The sequence below is a fragment of the Emys orbicularis genome, chromosome 12 (genome assembly GCF_028017835.1).
Source record: "Emys orbicularis isolate rEmyOrb1 chromosome 12, rEmyOrb1.hap1, whole genome shotgun sequence".
Lineage (NCBI taxonomy): Eukaryota > Metazoa > Chordata > Testudines > Emydidae > Emys > Emys orbicularis.
The window spans coordinates 1,187,626-1,207,428 of NC_088694.1; the positions used below are offsets into that span (position 1 = coordinate 1,187,626).

Genomic DNA, 19,803 nt, shown 5'->3' on the forward strand with positions numbered 1-19,803 from the left:
CCCGCTCCAGCCTCCAGGCTGTTCCCTGCCTCCGGACGTGAGGATTTCAGAAATGCCCTGACCCTTGAATCAAGGCATGCCCCTTGTATTGCAGCAGTGGGGCGCCTGCCCACGGCGGCAATGTGCCTAGGGAGCCAGGGTGTCCCCGATGCAGACAGGCAGGGAACACGCACACACAGGCTGCAGGGCCCTGCTGCAGGGGCTCGTGGCAGGCTTGTGTTCAAACTGCCCCAGCATGTTAAAGGAGCGCTGGGGGGTGCCCTGGCTCCGATGGAGTCGCCTCTCTGGGAGGCGATAAATCACCCCGGGGGCCCTACCCCACTGCCAGGGACCGAGTCCCTGTCTCACAAAAGAAGCTTTTATAAAAGGAGAAAACCAAGCGGTAATTTGGGGAAACGCTGCCACCAGTAAGTCAAACACCCGCCTGCAGCATCTTGGTGTCAGGGGGCTGCTGGCCCCCACTGAAACTCGGGGGGAAGGGGTTGGTTCCCCTCTCCCAGTACCAAAAGAAAGGGGGATGGCCAATGGGAAATCAGGACTCTGAGACTGACAGTGCCCAGGGCCAATGGGGATAGACCGATCCTTCAGGTCAGGCTGATTGACAGGGCAGCCAGGCCAATGAGGGAGTGAGGAGCGTGGGGTCCCATGTGAGGTGGAGCTACTGGGCCGGAGGGGCAGAGCTAAGGGGAGAGCAGGAGCCCGGCTGGGCTGGGAGCAGGGCCATAGGAGCAGCCCAGGGAGCTGAGCTGGAGGCAGGGTGTGAGTGGGGCTGGGGCTGGGGCCGGGCGCGTGAGCGGCAGGGGAGTCTAGGGGCCCCGGGCACAGGGTGGGATCCCCACGACCTCCCCACGCACCGTCCTGCAGTCACATCCCAGAGACAAGGGTCAGCACCACAGAGACATTCAGCCCCCATCGTTAGACATCAGCTGAGGGAACCTGTGGGGCGGGGCGAGGCAGGGGGAATAGAGATGGACGGGGCGGGATCCAGAGCACACAACACACACACGGATAGCCCAGGCCTTTGGGGGGTGCCTTATCCCTGCCCCCCGAAGGAGCGTCAGAGACCCAGGGGGAGAGCGAGAAGGACGTACCGACCCCTCCCTTAGCCCCCAGCCCACGGGGGCAGCGTGCGAGGGGCAGGGTTCGGTTCTGGAGCTGTCCCTGCAGCCAGCTCTGGGGAGGAGCTGGCGCATGAGTGCTGCTTTCTGGGCCATGGGGAGCTGCCAGGCCGGTGGGCCAGCGTTAGGAATTACAGCGTGGCAGGCCTGGGCCCAGCAGCTCCTCACGGGAAGCAGCAGAGGGAAGAGGGAGGGCTGGAAGCGTGTTGGGAGAATGACAGATCTGGCTCTGGGGAACCAGCTCTTTGCCGTGAGCTGAGAGGTCCCGTCCCGACAGCTCCCGGGGCCGGCACTGGGTGGGCTTCACGAGAGGTTCACTCCAGGGCAGCCCAGTGCTCAGTGGCTCTGGGGTCAGCTGTTTGTCCCGGTGCCCCAGGCAGGGCGCGGAGCCGCCTGGAAACATGAACTCACGTCTGCAGCCTGTTATTACATTTCCACCTCCCTCACCAGGGACGTTTCCCAACTCTCGCAGGGCCCTGCTGCTTCCCTGTTCCCTTTGGGAGGGGCAGACACCGGGGGCGGCCCTCTTGTGCAATGGCCCCTCCTGGGACGGCAGTGCCGGGCTGGCATGATGCTATATAAGCTGGGGCAGCTCGGCGCTGGGCATCCTGGCCCCGCAGCACCATGAAATCAGGCCTCCTCCTCCTGGGGCTCCTCGCCCTCTGGGCTGACCTGACACCTGCCTCTGGGCAGCTCCGTCAAGGTGAGGGCTCCCTGCCCCTGGCTCCCCACTGTGACGAACTGGGACTGTTCTTACTGTGGTCTTTGAATGCTGACAGGGGAGTGTGGCTAGGATCGTCTGCATTGGGGGATGGGAGACTGACCGAGGGAAAATACCTGAGCATGTAACATGAGAACCCAGGAAGGGGTTAGAGGCCAGGTGACACCTTTGCCCGGGGAAACTGAACAAAGGCTGTGGGAGGGGTCGCTGAGGGGAGAGTTTTCAGGAGCTGGCTGGTGATATGGCTTGGAGGCAGACGGGGCTCTGACCTCCCAAGGGGGCTGGGGCGCCCTGGGACCCCAAGATAGACCTAACTGGGGGGGATCCTGTTGTCTGTGCCTGCAAGACCTGTCTTGGACTGTGTTCCTGTCGTCTAAATAAACCTTCTGCTTTACTGGCTGGCTGAGACTCATGGTGAATCGCAGGAAGCCGGGGGTCCAAGGCCTTGTGTCCCCCCACACTCCGTGACACCCACCCAGCCCAGCAGCCAGCGCTTCCCTCCTGCCTGCCCCCAGCCCTGAGCCTGCCCCCAGACCCGTTCGCTCTCAGCGGCTCCTGCCCCGTATTCCCCCACGCGACACAGCCCCTCGCAGCGTCCCTAGCCCTGCCGCCGGCTCCAGAGTTTCTCGCCCCCTGGGCGTGGAGCTGTCCCCGGGGCTCCCCCATTTCGCCCCAGGGAGGCCTCCTTGCTCTGTCCCCGATACACCAGAGACACTCACAGCTCTCACGCATTAGCAACAAGATCCTCGTTTAGCCCCATCACCCACCCCAGGCCCTGCCGCTTGCATCGACCCTTGAGACTGGGCCCCCGTTAGTTTCGAATCAGGCAGCTGAGATCCGTTGCAGGGTTCCCCCTTTCTTCCTAACCCATCTTTCTTTGCTCCGTAGCTAACGCCATCTGCAATCTCCCTGCGGAACCCGGACCATGTTTAGCCTACATGCCCAGATACTTCTACAACTCGGCCACCAAGAGGTGCGAGAAGTTCATTTACGGCGGCTGCCAGGGCAATGCGAACAGGTTTCCCAATATGGACGAATGTCTCAAGACCTGTGGCAGCTCAGGTAAGACAGCAAGAGAAACTCAGCTAGTTGGGTCATGAGCTGGTCAAAGGGGTGTGAATGCAAAGCAGCTGGGGCCACAGAGACGGATCTCCCCTCTAATGACTGACTGGCTGCATCACAGCAGTGCCTAGGGGATCCAGCAGAGCCAGGACCCCATCATGCCGGGCACTGCAGAGACGCAGTGAGAGGCAGCCCTGGCCCGAGATGCTCACAGTCTGACTAGGCAAAGGGAGGAGGGCTGAGGACGAGCGTGTGAGAGGAGTCCATGGTACAGCTCATGCTGGGAGCTGAAACGAAATTGAAGGTCCCTGAGTCCCGGTAGCTGCATCCCAGCCTGCTCTGGAGGCCCCTGGCTAGGGCGTTAATGGCAATAACAATCCTGCTGAACACGTCTGTAGCCTGGCACCCAGAACCGCAGACCTGCTGGCCTGGCTCAGAGGAGTCATGCTCGTCTCTGGCAGAGCTGGGGCGGGGGCTGAACGAGCAGGAGTGAGTCCCAGTCTCAGACACTGGAGAAATGGCTCACACAGCTGCCATGGGTGCTGGGCATTTCCTCTCTAACCCCGGGCGAGCGCCCATGAGCCCAGGTTGCCTTTGGCTCAGGATCCTGGTGTCCAGAAAGCCGAAGCAGCAGCCACCTTCCGGCGTTATTTATTACAAGCCGGGTGTGCGACGCTCTTTAGCATGATGCAGCAGGGGGTGCGTGATGATGTCACTACGATACATTCAGGGTTCCCCAGTCGCCCAGCAGCTACCCCAGCCGGGGACTCTCCCGAGAGTTACTGGGCTGGTGTCACTCCGTGTCCATCTGATCAGCAGGGAAAGGCGATGGGATTGTCAATAATCCTGCAGTGCGTCCCCAGGCAAACTCCCGCTCCAGCCTCCAGGCCGTTCCCTGGCTCCGGACTGAGGATTTCAGACCCTTGAATCCAGGCATGGCCCCTTGTATTGCAGCAGCAGGGCTCCTGCCCACGGGGGCAATGTGCCTGGGTGTCCCTGATGCAGCCTGTTATTACATTTCCACCTCTCTCACCAGGGACATTTCCCAACTCTCGCAGGGCCCTGCTGCTTCCCTGTTCCCTTTGGGAGGGGCAGACACCGGGGGCGGCTCTCTTGTGTAATGGCCCCTCCCGGGACGGCAGTGCCGGGCTGGCATGATGCTATATAAGCTGGGGCAGCTCGGCGCTGGGCATCCTGGCCCAGCAGCACCATGAAATCAGGCCTCCTCCTCCTGGGGCTCCTCGCCCTCTGGGCTGACCTGACACCTGCCTCTGGGCAGCTCCGTCAAGGTGAGGGCTCCCTGCCCTGGCTCCCCACCCAGCCCGGCAGCCAGCGCTTCCCTACTGCCTGCCCCCAGCCCCGAGCCTGCCCCCAGCCCCGTTCGCTCTCAGCGGCTCCTGCCCCGTATCCCCCACGCGACACAGCCCCTCGCAGCGTCCCTGGCCCTGCCGCCGGCCCCAGTGTCTCTCGCCCCCGGGTGTAGGGCTGTCCCCGGGCCTCCCCCATTTCGTCCCAGGGAGGCCTCCTTGCTCTGTCCCCGGCCTTTTGCTCTTCGCCTCCCGCTCTGGGACACGGAGCCCCCCTGGCGCGCCCCAGGCCTCCGGCTACTCCTGGAGCCTTTCTACCCTCTAGGCTCTCCCTGGTGAGCCCCTCATGCCCATGGCTCCGACACTCCCTCGGACCCATCTCCCTCCGGGCCGGGTCGCAGGCTGGCTCTGGCAGGGCCACCCAGATGGGAGGGGCAAGTGGGGCAATTTGCCCCAGGCCCCGGGCCCTGCAGGGGCCCCCACGAGAGTTTTCCGGGGCCCCTGGAGTGGGGTCCTTCACTCGCTCCGGGTCTTCGGTGGCAGTTCGGCGGCGGGGGCCCCCTGCCGCCGAAGACCCCAGACCCCCTGAATCCTCTGGGTGGCCCTGGGCTCTGGGATGTGCCCTTGGGTGTCTCCCTGCCATGCACTGGTCAGTGTGAGCTCTCTTCCCTCCCCTCCCCCACGCTCTCCGTCACCCAGACCCCAGGCACCAGCGCAGGAAGCAGGTGCTTGGGGCGGTGAATGGAGAGGGGCGGCACGTCCGGGTCTTCGGCAGCAATTCGGCGGCACGTCCCTCAATCTCTCTCGGAGCGAAGGACCCGCTGCCGAATTGCCGCCGAAGAACGAAGTGGCGCGATAGAGCTGCCGCCGAAGTGCTGCCGATCGCGGCTATATCTTTTTTTTTTTTCTTTGCCGCTTGGGGCGGCAAAGAAGCTGGAGACGGCCCTGCACAGAATCATAGAATATCGGGGTTGGAAGGGACCTCAGGAGGTATCTAGTCCAACCCCCTGCTCAAAGCAGGGCCAATCCCCAACTAAATCATCCCAGCCAGGGCTTTGTCAAGCTGGGCCTTAAAAACCTCCAAGGAAGGAGATTCCACCACCTCCCTAGGTAACGCATTCCAGTGCTTCACCACCCTCCTAGTGAAATAGTGTTTCCTAATATCCAACCTAGACCTCCCCCACTGCAACTTGAGACCATTGCTCCTTGTTCTGTCATCTGCCACCATTGAGAACAGCCGAGTTCCATCCTCTTTGGAACCCCCCTTCAGGTAGTTGAAGGCTGCTATCAAATCCCCCCTCATTCTTCTCTTCTGGAGACTAAACAATCCCAGTTCCCTCAGCCTCTCCTCATAAGTCATGCGCTCCAGACCCCTAATCATTTTTGTTGCCCTCCGCTGGACTCTTTCCAATTTTTCCACATCCTTCTTGTAGTGTGGGGCCCAAAACTGGACACAGTACTCCAGATGAGGCCTCACCAATGCCGAATAGAGGGGAATGATCACGTCCCTCGATCTGCTGGCAATGCCCCTACTTATACAGCCCAAAATGCCGTTAGCCTTCTTGGCAACAAGGGCACACTGCTGACTCATATCCAGCTTCTCGTCCACTGTAACCCCTAGGTCCTTTTCTGCAGAACTGCTGCCTAGCCATTCGGTCCCTAGTCTGTAGCAGTGCATGGGATTCTTCCATCCTAAGTGCAGGACTCTGCACTTGTCCTTGTTGAACCTCATCAGGTTTCTTTTGGCCCAATCCTCTAATTTGTCTAGGTCCCTCTGTATCCGATACCTACCCTCTAGTGTATCTACCACTCCTCCCAGTTTAGTGTCATCTGCAAACTTGCTGAGGGTGCAATCCACAGCTCATCAATTATTGGGAGTGGACCACATTCACCCTGATTGAATTGGCCCTGTCAACACTGGTTTGCCACTTATAAGGTAACTCCCTTTTCTTCATGTGTCAGTATAATAATGCCTGCGTCTGTAATTTTCACTCCATGCATCCTCACTTCCCCTCCAGTCTGGGTTCACTAGCCTGAGCTCCCTTGCTGATCTCTGCCCTCCTTATAACCCATCTCCTCTCTCCAGGTGACATTTGCCGACTCCCGCCTGAGACGGGCCCTTGCAAGCGATATATCCCGCGCTTCTTCTACAACCCGGCCTCCAGGACGTGCAAAAGCTTCATCTACGGCGGCTGCCGGGGCAACGGGAACAACTTTAGAACTCTCCTGGAGTGCCAGCAGGCCTGCAGGAAACGCGGTAAGGGGACCGAGCGCGTGAACCCGCTCTCCTGGGCTGGGCAGCCCAGCAAGCTGGGACAGCCTGAGAATTAACTTACTCCCAGCCCCAAAGGGCCAGTCACTTACCTAGGTCAATCGCACCTCAGATCTCACACCACAGACAAGGCTTCTAGCCAAACCATCTAAAGATTTATTAACTAGGAAAAAGAAACCAGAGAGTTATTTACAAGGTTAAAGCAAGTAAACATAGAAGCACAAATGAGTTCCTATCTCAACTTTCACAAGGAAATAGAAGCCTCTGTCATGAGCAAGCGCTATATGCCCTTCAGGACTAATCCCGGCTGAGCAGCTGTGGAGCTCTTGCTTATGCCTAGAAACCTGCCCACCCCAGACTCCAAGCAGCCTAGTGAGCATCAGTTCCTTCTGTTCGGGGTTTTATCCCCATCCGTCCTTGTGATCTCAGCTGCAAACTCAGTGATGGGAGGAATCCACTAGCACGACTCATCTTCACGGGGGTGGGGAGGGCAAAACAACAAACATCTTTTGTCCTCTTTAATGTCCCACACTAGTCCGTCTGGCGTCAATGGCCCTTTCCCGTTGGGCAGGACATAACACCTTCTGCAGGAGATCAGCCATTCACACTAATTCGTCTCTTTCTCCCCTCTGGCGAGTTACGCAGTCACAGAGACTCACCATACAACCGTACATAGTGTAAGGCTCACATATTACCTTACACTATGGGATAGAGACGCTGTAAGTGAGATGAATGCAGGCAGCAACACACCAGCATTCAATAAAGAATAAACACTAACAGATTCCTATCATTCCAATCCCTGTTTTAACAATACTAACGCCCAGGTGAGCCAGACTGATTCCATGATGTGTCTGTCACTGCTCCACTGAGACAGGGGGACTCTGGATTGCCAGTGTCACACCGACCTGGCTTTGTTAGAGTGGGGGGGTATAAAGCTCTGACCTGAGCAGGTAGTTGCCACATTACTCACCTGCTCTCCTGTTTCTACATTTCGCGTTGGAACAGGAACTGACCGGCCCCTTCCTGAGGCCGTTGGGCGTTCAGCTGCTGAAGCAACTGCTCCCCTTCTCCTGTTGTTAAACGGAATAAACGGCTACCCAGGGAGGTGCCTCTTTGCTGGGTTGAGAGCGTAGCTGTGACGAGCCCTTGACCCTCCCGCTCGCCACTCTGCACACGTTGGAAACGCTGTTACTGTTATGGCCCCCAAAGGTGCTGGGCGCGGCACAGACAGAATCTCCCATCAGCCCAGCATGTGAGACACAAACTCTGTGTAGGATTCACAGATAACTACAGAGATGTTCGCTCCTGTGGGCTGTCCTGCCCCTCGGCCCCTCCCTTTGCATCCCTTAGTGCCATGGTAAGGGGAGCCAAGGCTGCTGGGGGGAGTCCCGGGCCCTCCATCTGCCCTGGTCACTGTACCCCAGGGGGCAGGAAAAGCGGCGGGAGCTGCTCTCAGGCACCTCGGTCCCCGCCCAGGGCAGGTGGAGGGTCTGGGTCTCCCACAGCGGCCCGGGCTCCCTGGGCAGCTCTTCCCATGGCTTGGCTCCGGCTTCTGGCCTGGCCAGAGTGCGGGGCCGGGGGAAGAGGCAGTGCAGGGGACATGGCTACAGAGGTCTGGGGTTCCTGCCTGTCTCGTTTTGGCATTTTGAAAAGGTCACTCTCTAGTCACAGACCTACTCCGAGTGACCCAGCTCCCCCCAGGCCTGGAGTCTGGGCGGAAGCTGGCAGTGCACATTGCCCTCTCCCCCACGGAGCTCCCAGCTCTCTGGGGAGGAGGCGAAGGGCTGCGGGAGGCTGGCGTGGAGATGGGGAGAGGACTGCTCTGGGATGATATCGGCGCTGCTGGCCTGGCCGGCTGGGAACTGCCACCGAAGACCCGGAGCGGAAGAAGCTCTGGGGGCGCAGGCCCCGCGAGAGTTTCCGGGGCCCCTGGAGCGAGTGAAGGACCCCGCTCCAGGGGCCCCGGAAAACTCTCGTGGGGCCCCTGCAGGGCCTGGGGCAAATTGCCCCACTTGCCCCCCCCCTGGGTGGCCCTGCCAGAGCCAGGCTGCGACCCGGCCCGGAGGGAGACGGGTCCGAGGGAGTGTCGCAGCCATGGGCATGGGCGGCTCACCAGGGAGAGCCTAGAGGGTAGAAAGGATCCAGGAGCAGCCGGAGGGCTGGGGAGAGCCAGGGGGGCTCCGTGTCCCGGAGCGGGAGGCGAAGAGCGAAAGGCCGGGGACAGAGCAAGGAGGCCTCCCTGGGACGAAATGGGGGAGGCCCGGGGACAGCCCCACGCCCGGGGGCGAGAGACTCTGGGGCCGGCGGCAGGGCCAGGGATGCTGCGAGGGGCTGTGTCGCGTGGGGGATACGGGGCAGAAGCCGCTGAGAGCGAACGGGGCTGGGGGCAGGTTCAGGGCTGGGGGCAGGCAGGAGGGAAGCGCTGGCTGCGGGCTGGGTGGGGAGCCAGGGCAGGGGGCCCTCACCTTGACGGAGCTGCCCAGAGGCAGGTGTCAGGTCAGCCCAGAGGGCGAGGAGCCCCAGGAGGAGGTGGCCTGATTTCATGGTGCTGCGGGGTCAGGATGCCCAGCGCCGAGCTGCCCCAGCTTATATAGCATCATGCCAGCCCGGCACTGCCGTCCCAGGAGGGGCCATTGCACAAGCAAGCTGCCCCTGGTGTCTGCCCCTCCCAAAGGGAACAGGGAAGCAGCAGGGCCCTGCGAGAGTTGGCAAACGTCCCTGTGAGGAAGGTGGAAATGTAATAACAGGCTGCATCAGGGACACCCAGGCACATTGCCCCCGTGGGCAGGAGCCCCGCTGCTGCAATACAAGGGGCCATGCCTGGATTCAAGGGTCTGAAATCCTCAGTCCGGAGCCAGGGAACGGCCTGGAGGCTGGAGCGGGAGTTTGCCTGGGGACGCACTGCAGGATTATTGACAATCCCATCGCCTTTCCCTGCTGATCAGATGGACACGGAGTGACACCAGCCCAGTAACTCTCGGGAGAGTCCCCGGCTGGGGTAGCTGCTGGGCGACTGGGGAACCCTGAATGTATCTTAGTGACATCATCACGCACCCCCGGCTGCATCATGCTAAAGAGCGTCGCACACCCGGCTTGTAATAAATAACGCCGGAAGGTGGCTGCTGCTTCGGCTTTCTGGACACCAGGATCCTGAGCCAAAGGCAACCTGGGCTCGTGGGCGCTCGCCCGGGATTAGAGAGGAAATGCCCGGCACCCATGGCAGCTGTGTGAGCCATTTCTCCAGCACAGAAGTGTCTGAGACTGGGACTCACTCCTGCTCCTTCAGCCCCCGCCCCAGCTCTGCCAGAGACGAGCATGACTCCTCTGAGCCAGGCCAGCAGGTCTGCGGTTCTGGGTGCCAGGCTACAGACGTGTTGAGCAGGATTGTTATTGTCATTAACGCCCTAGCCAGAGGCCTCCAGAGCAGGCTGGGATGCAGCTACCGGGACTCAGGGACCTTCAATTTCGTTTCAGCTCCCAGCATGAGCTGTACCATGGACTCCTCACACGCTCGTCCTCAGCCCTCCTCCCTTTGCCTAGCCAGAGTGTGAGCTCCTCGGGCCAGGGCTGCCTCTCACTGCGTCTGTGCAGCGCCCGGCATGATGGGGTCCTGGCTCTGCTGGATCCCCTAGGCACTGCTGTGATGCAGCCAGTCAGTCATTAGAGGGGAGATCCGTCTCTGTGGCCCCAGCTGCTTTGCATTCACATCCCTTTGACCAGCTCATGACCCAACTAGCTGAGTTTCTCTTGCTGTCTTACCTGAGCTGCCACAGGTCTTGAGACATTCGTCCATATTGGGAAACCTGTTCGCATTGCCCTGGCAGCCGCCGTAAATGAACTCCTCACACCTCTTGGTGGCCGAGTTGTAGAAGTATCTGGGCATGTAGGCTAAACATGGTCCGGGTTCCGCAGGGAGATTGCAGATGGCGTTAGCTACGGAGCAAAGAAAGATGGGTTAGGAATAAAGGGGGAACCCTGCAACGGATCTCAGCTGCCTGATTCGAAACTAACGGGGGCCCAGTCTCAAGGGTCGATGCAAGCGGCAGGGCCTGGGGTGGGTGATGGGGCTAAACGAGGATCTTGTTGCTAATGCGTGAGAGCTGTGAGTGTCTCTGGTGTATCGGGGACAGAGCAAGGAGGCCTCCCTGGGGCGAAGTGGGGGAGCCCCGGGGACAGCCCCACGCCCAGGGGGCGAGAGACTCTGGAGCCGGGCCCAGCAGCTCCTCACGGGAAGGCCCCCTGAATCCTCTGGGCGGCCCTGGGCTCTGGGATGTGCCCTTGGGTGTCTCCCTGCCATGCATTGGTCAGTGTGAGCGCTCTTCCCTCCCCTCCCCCACCCTCTCCGTCACCCATTCCCCCCTATCCAAGCCCTCCCCACATCCTGCCAGGTCTTTCCCTATTACACCCCCGGCTCGCCCCTGGAGAATGGGACCCCCCCCCCCCCACGCCAGGTCCAAAGGCAGCCCCAGTTCGGCCCCCTGCAGAACGTGCTGCCCCTGCCGCGGGGAGCGTCAAACGGTGCCAGTGGCCACAGGAACGGGGGAGACGTTTCCTCAGGAGCAGGGAGGCTGCTGGGGGCTGTGAGTGAGCTCGGGAGGAGGGGAGCCCAGCCTGAGGCAGGGGCCAGGCCCCCCCTGCCCGCCCCCGCACACACACTGGTGGGGGCAGACTGGCACTAGTCATGTTTGTTGCCAGCTGAGCTGCGCTGACTACGGGTCCCTCCAGCCATAAATACTGCTTGTCTGACTGTGGCCATGGCTGTCTAGCCCCAGAAATGTGCTCTCCAGAAAGATCCCCCTCCCCTCCTGGGGACCAGAGACCCCCTCTGTGTTTAGTAGTCTGAGACTCCCTGGTAGATCTCGGCTCTCTTTCGAACCCATTTCTCGCCAGTGTTGTCAGATGCTACCGGTGTGGTGCTCTGCTTTCTCCTATGTTGATATCACTCGGCTGCGTGTGTGTGTTCCCTCTGTGTGCTGCCCCAGCTCTGCGCAGATAGCTGACACAGCAAACCCGACGAGAACCCCCAATAACCACAGAGTCTAGTAAGGTACGAAGGCACCCGGCCAGGTTTATTGCAACCTCGGACACAGTTGCAGTTCCCCGTAGATTACTTAGTCTACCGGGCATACTACGAGAAAGTGCCTCTTGGCAATGGACCCAGCTCAGTCAGTGGCGGGACTTTCCACTGCCTCCTCGGTTGGACAAAGACACCACCCCAGGGATACATTCTTATACACAGGTACAAACAAGTTACACATCACTCCTGACGTATTGAGGTGCAACCCCTCTACGCAGCAAGGTACAACCCCTCTACGTAGTAAGGTGCCGCCTCTCACCTTGTACATGTTGGTTCGAACAAAACAACTCTATCCATCAGTTTACCCTTTTGCCCCTGTCATTGGGATGGGTCGGCTTGTTCCTTGAGTGTGGAATGTACAAGTATGCGAATGTTCTGATATCTGGTGTCCAGTACCTTTTAGGTATGTCTCTTTTTGCAGCATCAGCCCTTTCCTTGCCAGCTTCTGTGAGCAGGGCCTGCCTCTGGCTCACAGCTTAACTTTGCTTTATGTTAGCAAAGTCTTGACCATTACTTTAGTTCAGGCCTCAGGCCTCATACTGGGCCTTTATCAGGGCCTTCACTTACTACAGCCAGCTCTGCAACCCGGCCTCCAGGAGGTGTCAAAACATCGATTATGGCAGCTGTCAGGGCAGCAAGACCAACGCAAAGGCTCCCCAGGAGTGTCAGGTGGCAGCAGGAAATCCAGCGGCCCCCCTCCCCTGTGCCTGGGCTGGGCTGGGCTGCTCATCTCTACGGGACAGTGCTGGGATCATGCCACTGTTGTGATAATTGGGCCGACAGATTTGCTCTAGTTGTGAGCACGAGGGATAAAGGGCCGTGAAAGTTCCTAAGATGTCAGAATACCGCAGAGCAACAAATGCTGATGGGGAAGGTATGAAAAGGAAACCAACTGAATTAACTAGATCAGGGGTCGGCAACCTTTCAGAAGTGGTGTGTGCCGAGTCTTCATTTATTCACTCTGATTTAAAGTTTCTCGTGCCAGTGATACATTTTAATGTTTTTGGAAGGTCTCTTTCTATGTCTATAATATATAACTAAACTATTGTTGTATGTAAAGTAAATAACATTTTAAAAATGTTTAAGAAGCTTCATTTAAAATTCAATTAAAATGCAGAGCCCCCCGGACCGGTGGCTTGGACCTGGGCAGTGTGAGTGTCATTGAAAATCAGCTCGCGTGCCGCCTTTGGCACACGTGCCATAGGTTGCCTACCCCTCAACTAGATCAGGGGTGGCCAACCTGGGGCTCCGTAGCCGCATGCGGCACTTCAGAGGTTAATATGCGGCTCCTTGTCTAGGCACCGACTCTGGGGCTGGAGCTACAGGCGCCAACTTTCCAATGTGCCGGGGGGTGGGGGGTGGGGTTCACTGCTCAACCCCTGGCTCTGCCCCAGGCCCTGCCCCCACTCCACCCCTTTCCCCAAGGCCCCTGCCCCTTCCCCCGAGCCTGCCATGCCCTCGCTCCTCCCGCTCCCCCACACAGCCTCCTGCGCATGTGAAACAGCTGATTGTGGCAGGCGGGAGGTGCTGATTGGCGGGGCTCCCGCCGAGCAGGAGGTGCTGGGGGCTGCTGATCTATTACTGTAGCTCTTTGGCAATGTACATTGGAAAATTCTGGCTCCTCCTCAGGCTCAGGTTGCCCCCCCCCCCGCCCCGATCTAGATAAAAGGCCCTACTGATGTGCTTCAAGGACTGTGTTGAAATCACAATTGGTAAAAACAGAAGATGTGGAAACGGAAAATAATGACCCAAAATTGGTGTGGTGGATATTAGACCTAATTGAAATAATTATTTGCTAGAGCCAGCAAACCATTCCAGATTTCTAAAGTTCACCAAATGTGAAGTTGTGTTCTTACTGCAAAAAATAATGAGGGGATGGGCTCTTCCACCCTCTGCGCTCCCTTTGTGGGCCCTAAGAAAGTGAACAAGGAAGTGTTATTTAGCCCTTAACATGACGCAAGAGCCAGAGGCCAGCCAATGAAATGAACAGGCAGCAGGTTTAAAACAAACATAAGGAAGTGTTTCTTCACACAACGCACAGTCAACCTGTGGAACTTGTTGCCGGAGGATGTTGTGGAGGCCAAAATATAACGGGGTTCAAAAAAGAATGAGATAAGTTCCTGGAAGATAGGTCCATCAATGGCTATTAGCCAGTCAGGGATGCTACCCCATGCTCCGGGTGTCCCTAAACATCTGACTGGTAGAAGCTGGGACTAGACGACAGGGGATGGATCTCTTGACGATTCCCTGTTCTGCTCAGACCCGCTGAAACATCTGGCATTGGCCACTGTCAGAAGATCGGATCCTGAGCGAGATGGACTATTGGTCTGACCCAGTGTGATGAAGCAGAGAAGCTGTCAGCCAGCACAGCAGGGGTTAAGGAGAGCCTTTGGCCCAGCTAGCCCAGCCCCATTATACGCGCAGTGAAGGCCAGGCCTGGGGACGGGAGAGCAGGAGAGAGCCTGGCCCAGTTTGGGTCTGACTGGCAAAGAGGCAGGATCACCAGCTGGCCAGGCAGGGCAGCCAGATGGGAGTAAGCACGGACTCCCCAGCCAAGGGAAATAGCCAAGGAGCCTCCAGCACCTGGGCAGACCCCAGGCACCAGCGCAGGAAGCAGGTGCTTGGGGCGGTGAATGGAGAGGGGCGGCACGTCCGGGTCTTTGGCAGCAATTCGGCGGCGGGTCCCTCAATCTCTCTCGGAGCGAAGGACCCGCTGCCGAATTGCCGCCGAAGAACGAAGCGGTGCGATAGAGCTGCCGCCGAAGTGCTGCCGATCGCGGCTTTATCTTTTTTTTTTTTCTTTGCAGCTTGGGGCGGCAAAGAAGCTGGAGACGGCCCTGCACAGAATCATAGAATATCGGGGTTGGAAGGGACCTCAGGAGGTATCTAGTCCAACCCCCTGCTCAAAGCAGGATCAATCCCCAACTAAATCATCCCAGCCAGGGCTTTGTCAAGCCGGGCCTTAAAAACCTCTCCTTCCCTAGGTAACGCATTCCAGTGCTTCACCACCCTCCTAGTGAAATAGTGTTTCCTAATATCCAACCTAGACCTCCCCCACTGCAACTTGAGACCATTACTCCTTGTTCTGTCATCGGGTACCACTGAGAACAGTCTAGATCCATCCTCTTTGGAACCCTCTTTCAGGTAGTTGAAAGCAGCTATCAAATCCCCCCTCACTCTTCTCTTCTGCAATCCCAGTTCCCTCAGCTTCTCCTTGTAAATCATGTGCCCCAGCCCTCTAATCATTTTTGTTGCCCTCTGCTGGACTCTTTCCAATTTTTCCACATCCTTCTTGTAGTGTGGGGCCCAAAACTGGACACAGTACTCCAGATGAGGCCTCACCAATGCCGAATAGAGGGGAATGATCACATCCCTCGATCTGCTGGCAATGCTCCTACTTATACAGCCCAAAATGCCGTTAGCCTTCTTTGCATCAAGGGCACACTGCTGACTCATATCCAGCTTCTCGTCCACTGTAACCCCTAGGTCCTTTTCTGCAGAACTGCTGCCTAGCCATTCGGTCCCTAGTCTGTAGCAGTGCATGGGATTCTTCCGTCCTAAGTGCAGGACTCTGCACTTGTCCTTGTTGAACCTCATCAGATTTCCTTTGCCCCAATCCTCTAATTTGTCTAGGTCCCTCTGTATCCTATCCCTACCCTCCAGCATATCGACCACTCCTCCCAGCTTAGTGTCATCTGCAAACTTGCTGAGGGTGCAATCCACAGCTCATCAATTATTGGGAGTGGACCACATTCACCCTGATTGAATTGGCCCTGTCAACACTGGTTCGCCACTTATAAGGTAACTCCCTTTTCTTCATGTGTCAGTATAATAATGCCTGCGTCTGTAATTTTCACTCCATGCATCCTCACTTCCCCTCCAGTCTGGGTTCACTAGCCTGAGCTCCCTTGCTGATCTCTGCCCATATCCTCTCTCCAGGTGACATTTGCCGACTCCCGCCTGAGACGGGCCCTTGCAAGGGACAGATCCCACGCTTCTTCTACAACCCGGCCTCCAGGACGTGTGAAAGCTTCATCTACGGCGGCTGCCGGGGCAACGGGAACAACTTTAGAACTCTCCTGGAGTGCCAACAGGCCTGCAGGAAAGGCGGTAAGGGGACCGAACGCCTGAACCCGCTCTCCTGGGCTGGGCAGCCCAGCAAGCTGGGACAGCCTGAGAATTAACTTACTCCCAGCCCCAAAGGGCCAGTCACTTACCTAGGTCAATCGCACCTCAGATCTCACACCACAGACAAGGCTTCTAGCCAAACCATCTAAAGATTTATTAACTAGGAAAAAGAAACCAGAGAGTTATTTACAAGGTTAAAGCAAGTAAACATAGAAGCACAAATGAGTTACTATCTCAACTTTCACAAGGAAATAGAAGCCTCTATCATGAGCAAGCGCTATATGCCCTTCAGGACTAACCCCAGCTGAGCAGCTGTGGATCTCTTGCTTATGCCTAGAAACCTGCCCACCCCAGACTCCAAGCAGCCTAGTGAGCATCAGTTCCTTCTGTTCGGGGTTTTATCCCCATCCGTCCTTGTGATCTCAGCTGCAAACTCAGTGATGGGAGGAATCCACTAGCACGACTCATCTTCACGGGGGGGGTGGGGGGGGGTGGGGGTGGGGAGGGAAAAACAACAAACATCTTTTGTCCTCTTTAATGTCCCACACTAGTCCGTCTGGCGTCAATGTCCCTTTCCCGTTGGGCAGGATATAACACCTTCTGCAGGAAATCAGCCATTCACACTAATTCGTCTCTCCCCTCTGGCGAGTTACACACTCACAGAGACTCACCATACAACCGCTCACATATTACCTTAAACTATGGGATAGAGACGCTGTAAGTGAGATGAATGCAGGCAGCAACACACCAGCATTCAATAAAGAATAAACACTAAACAGATTCCTATCATTCCAATCCCTGTTTTAACAATACTAATGCCCAGGTGAGCCAGACTGATTCCATGGTGTGTCTGTCACTGTTCCACTGAGACAGGGGGACTCTGGATTGCCAGTGTCACACCGACCTGGCTTTGTTAGGGTGGGGGGGTATAAAGCTCTGACCTGAGCAGGTAGTTGCCACATTGCTCAGCTGCTCTCCTGTTTCTACATTTCGCGTTGGAACAGGAACTGACCGGCCCCTTCCTGAGGCCGTTGGGCGTTCAGCTGCTGAAGCAACTGCTCCCCTTCTCCTGTTGTTAAACGGAATAAACGGCTACCCAGGGAGGTGCCTCTTTGCTGGGTTGAGAGCGTAGCTGTGATGAGCCCTTGGCCCTCCCGCTCGCCACTCTGCACACGTTGGAAACGCTGTTACTGTTATGGCCCCCAAAGTGCTGGGCGCGGCACAGACAGAATCTCCCATCAGCCCAGCATGTGAGACACGAACTCTGTGTAGGATTCACAGATAACTACGGAGATGTTCACTCCTGTGGGCTGTCCTGCCCCTCGGCCCCTCCCTTTGCATCCCTTAGTGCCATGGTAAGGGGAGCCAAGGCTGCTGGGGGGAGTCCCAGGCCCTCCATCTGCCCTGGTCACTGTACCCCAGGGGGCAGGAAAAGCGGCGGGAGCTGCTCTCAGGCACCTCGGCCCCCGCCCAGGGCAGGTGGAAGGTCTGGGTCTCCCCACAGCGGCCCGGGCTCCCTGGGCAGCTCTTCCCATGGCTTGGCTGCGGCTTCTGGCCTGGCCAGAGTGCGGGGCCGGGGGAAGAGGCAGTGCAGGGGACATGGCTACAGAGGTCTGGGGTTCCTGCCTGTCTCGTTTTGGCATTTTGAAAAGGTCACTCTAGTCACAGACCTACTCCGAGTGACCCGGCTTCCCCCAGGCCTGGAGTCTGGGCGGAAGCTGGCAGTGCACATTGCCCTCTCCCCCACGGAGCTCCCAGCTCTCTGGGGAGGAGGCGAAGGGCTGCGGGAGGCTGGCGTGGAGATGGGGAGAGGACTGCTCTGGGATGATATCGGCGCTGCTGGCCTGGCCGGCTGGGTCTCCTGCCTCCTCCCCGGGGCTGCTCTGTGCCATGGAGTTTGTTCAGTGGCGACTCCCGAGGTCACCCAGCCCCGTGCACTGAGCCCTGCTGCAAGGCCGGCGACTGCCCGGGAGGGGCCGGGTGCAGCTGCATCAGCCGTGCCCCCGACCCCCCCTCAAGGCCGTGCAAGGCAGAACCGCTCTGCCTGCACCTGACCCCGAGGGGGCCCCCTGCGTGCTGGGATCTCTGTGCCCAGCCCCCATGCATGAGGCAGTCCAGGATTGCTCCTGTCACCTCCCTCCCTGCCCCCCAGCCTCAGAACCAGCCCCTGGCCTGACCGACTGCCCCTTTTTCCACAGGGCCGACGAGAGCGAGACCGGGAAGAGCCGAGAGCGTGACAGCAGGGCCTGTGGGGGGATGGGACAGGATCCTCCAATACGGTCCCCACCTGACACCCACCCCCAATCGCCCGTGGGCCTGATCTCGCCCAGCACCTGGGTTGTGTAATAAAGAGCTCAGCTCAGCCGGCCTCCCTGTGATTTCCTGGATTGGGCCTCCCTGTCCCTGCATGTCCGCCCGGGACAACCCCCCTGCAGCTGGAGCCTGTGCCCCAGGCTAATGTCCCTGGAGAAAGGGGGTCTCCTGGGGGTGGCAGGCACTGGGCAGTGTCACTAGAGCGTGAGCTGCCACATAGTCCCTGGGCTCCAGAAACGGGGCCGGCTCCAGGCACCAGCGTAAAAAGCAGGTGCCTGGGGTGGCCAATGAAGAGGAGGGCGGCACGTCCGGCCATTTGGCAGCAATGAGGCTGAACTCACTGGTGGTGGGTCAGTGTTTCTGCCCAGCCTGCTAAAAGCTGAAACTCACTAAGAGACTGACCTGCAGAGGTCACAGCAGAGAGGTGGCAACAGCAGAGAACTGACAGTCAGCTGGCGGGAACAGCCAACAGTCAGCCTGCAGAAGCAGCCAACAGGCGGCCGGTGGGAGTGGAACGAGCGGCTGGCACGACAGCCAGAAGAGAGGGACCGTGGCTGGCGGGGCGGGCAGCCCGAGCAAGTGCTCCGACGGCAGAGCAAGCCAGGTGCCTTCTTCCCCGGGTGGGAGGGGAACTCACCCAGCTGCGCCTCTGAACCCGGGGTCCCCGCTGACCAAGGACACCCCCTGGGAGTGGGGTGCGGTGAGGGAGCCGAGAGGGGCACAGAAAAGGAACTGTTGGCTGTAGAACTTAAGAACACGAGGCGGAAGGCTCTGCCCCACGCACTCCGGGGTGGGCGTCCTGCTCACAGCTGTAGGACTATGAATCCTGCTTGTGGCATTTTCCCTAATTAATGTCGGGTGACTTCCCTCCTTTCATGACAAGTTTCTTTGCTACACTCAGACGCTGTGCTGGTGAGAGGGGAAGTATGGCCTCGCAGAGGTGCCCAGGGTGGTGTGTAATTTCCCCAGGTTACTGTGTGGGGGCTCGAGCTGGTTCTGTGTCGTATTGTTAAAGAGGATCCCCTAGATATTGAACCCGGCCCTGGTTGCTGCCGGCTCCACCTGGCAGTAGGGTCACACGTGCCACTACCCCATCGCTCTGGGCACTGGCTCGCCCCCACTCCTGTTTCTCAGCCAGAGACCTAGTCCCTGCTCCCAGCACTCGAGCTGCTGGCCCTTCTGGCGATGGTGACGAAGCCTGACGCACCAGCACGGCCAGTGCCTGGGAATAGCCCTAGAGAACGGCCTCCATGTTTGTAGGGCCAGGCAGAGAGCGGCGTGGACTGCCCTCTGCCCAGGGCCTCTCCTGCAGTGGAAGCCAATGGCTGGGTGTTAATGACAATACCAGTCCTACCGAACTCCTCTGTAGGCTGGCACCCAGGACCGTGGACCTCCTGCCAGGGCTCAGAGGGGTCATAGTCATCTGGGGCGGGGGCTCAAGGGGCAGGACACTGGAGAAATGGCTCACACAGCTGCCATGGGTGCTGGGCATTTCCTCTTTAACCCCGGGAGAGCGCCCACAAGCCCAGGTTGCCTTTGGCTCAGGATCCTGGTGTCCAGAAAGCCGAAGCAGCAGCCACCTTCCGGCAAACTCCCGCTCCAGCCTCCAGGCTGTTCCCTGCCTCCGGACGTGAGGATTTCAGAAATGCCCCGACCCTTGAATCAAGGCATGCCCCTTGTATTGCAGCACTGGGGCGCCTGCCCACGGCGGCAATGTGCCTAGGGAGCCAGGGTGTCCCCGATGCAGACAGGCAGGGAACACGCACACACAGGCTGCAGGGCCCTGCTGCAGGGGCTCGTGGCAG

General features: G+C 58.7%; 1 protein-coding gene across 1 annotated transcript; it reads left to right on the forward strand.

Annotated features, from left to right (window-relative positions):
* The first annotated feature begins 1,729 nt into the window (after positions 1–1,729).
* On the forward strand, positions 1,730–18,035 carry LOC135886012 (carboxypeptidase inhibitor SmCI-like). Its single transcript, XM_065413904.1, has 6 exons — positions 1,730–1,821; positions 2,728–2,901; positions 6,295–6,465; positions 14,365–14,439; positions 15,497–15,667; positions 17,884–18,035. The coding sequence occupies exons 1-6, from the start codon at positions 1,743–1,745 to the stop codon at positions 18,003–18,005; spliced, it is 792 nt and encodes a 263-aa protein (XP_065269976.1). The 5' UTR covers positions 1,730–1,742; the 3' UTR covers positions 18,006–18,035.
* The last annotated feature ends 1,768 nt before the right edge of the window (positions 18,036–19,803 follow it).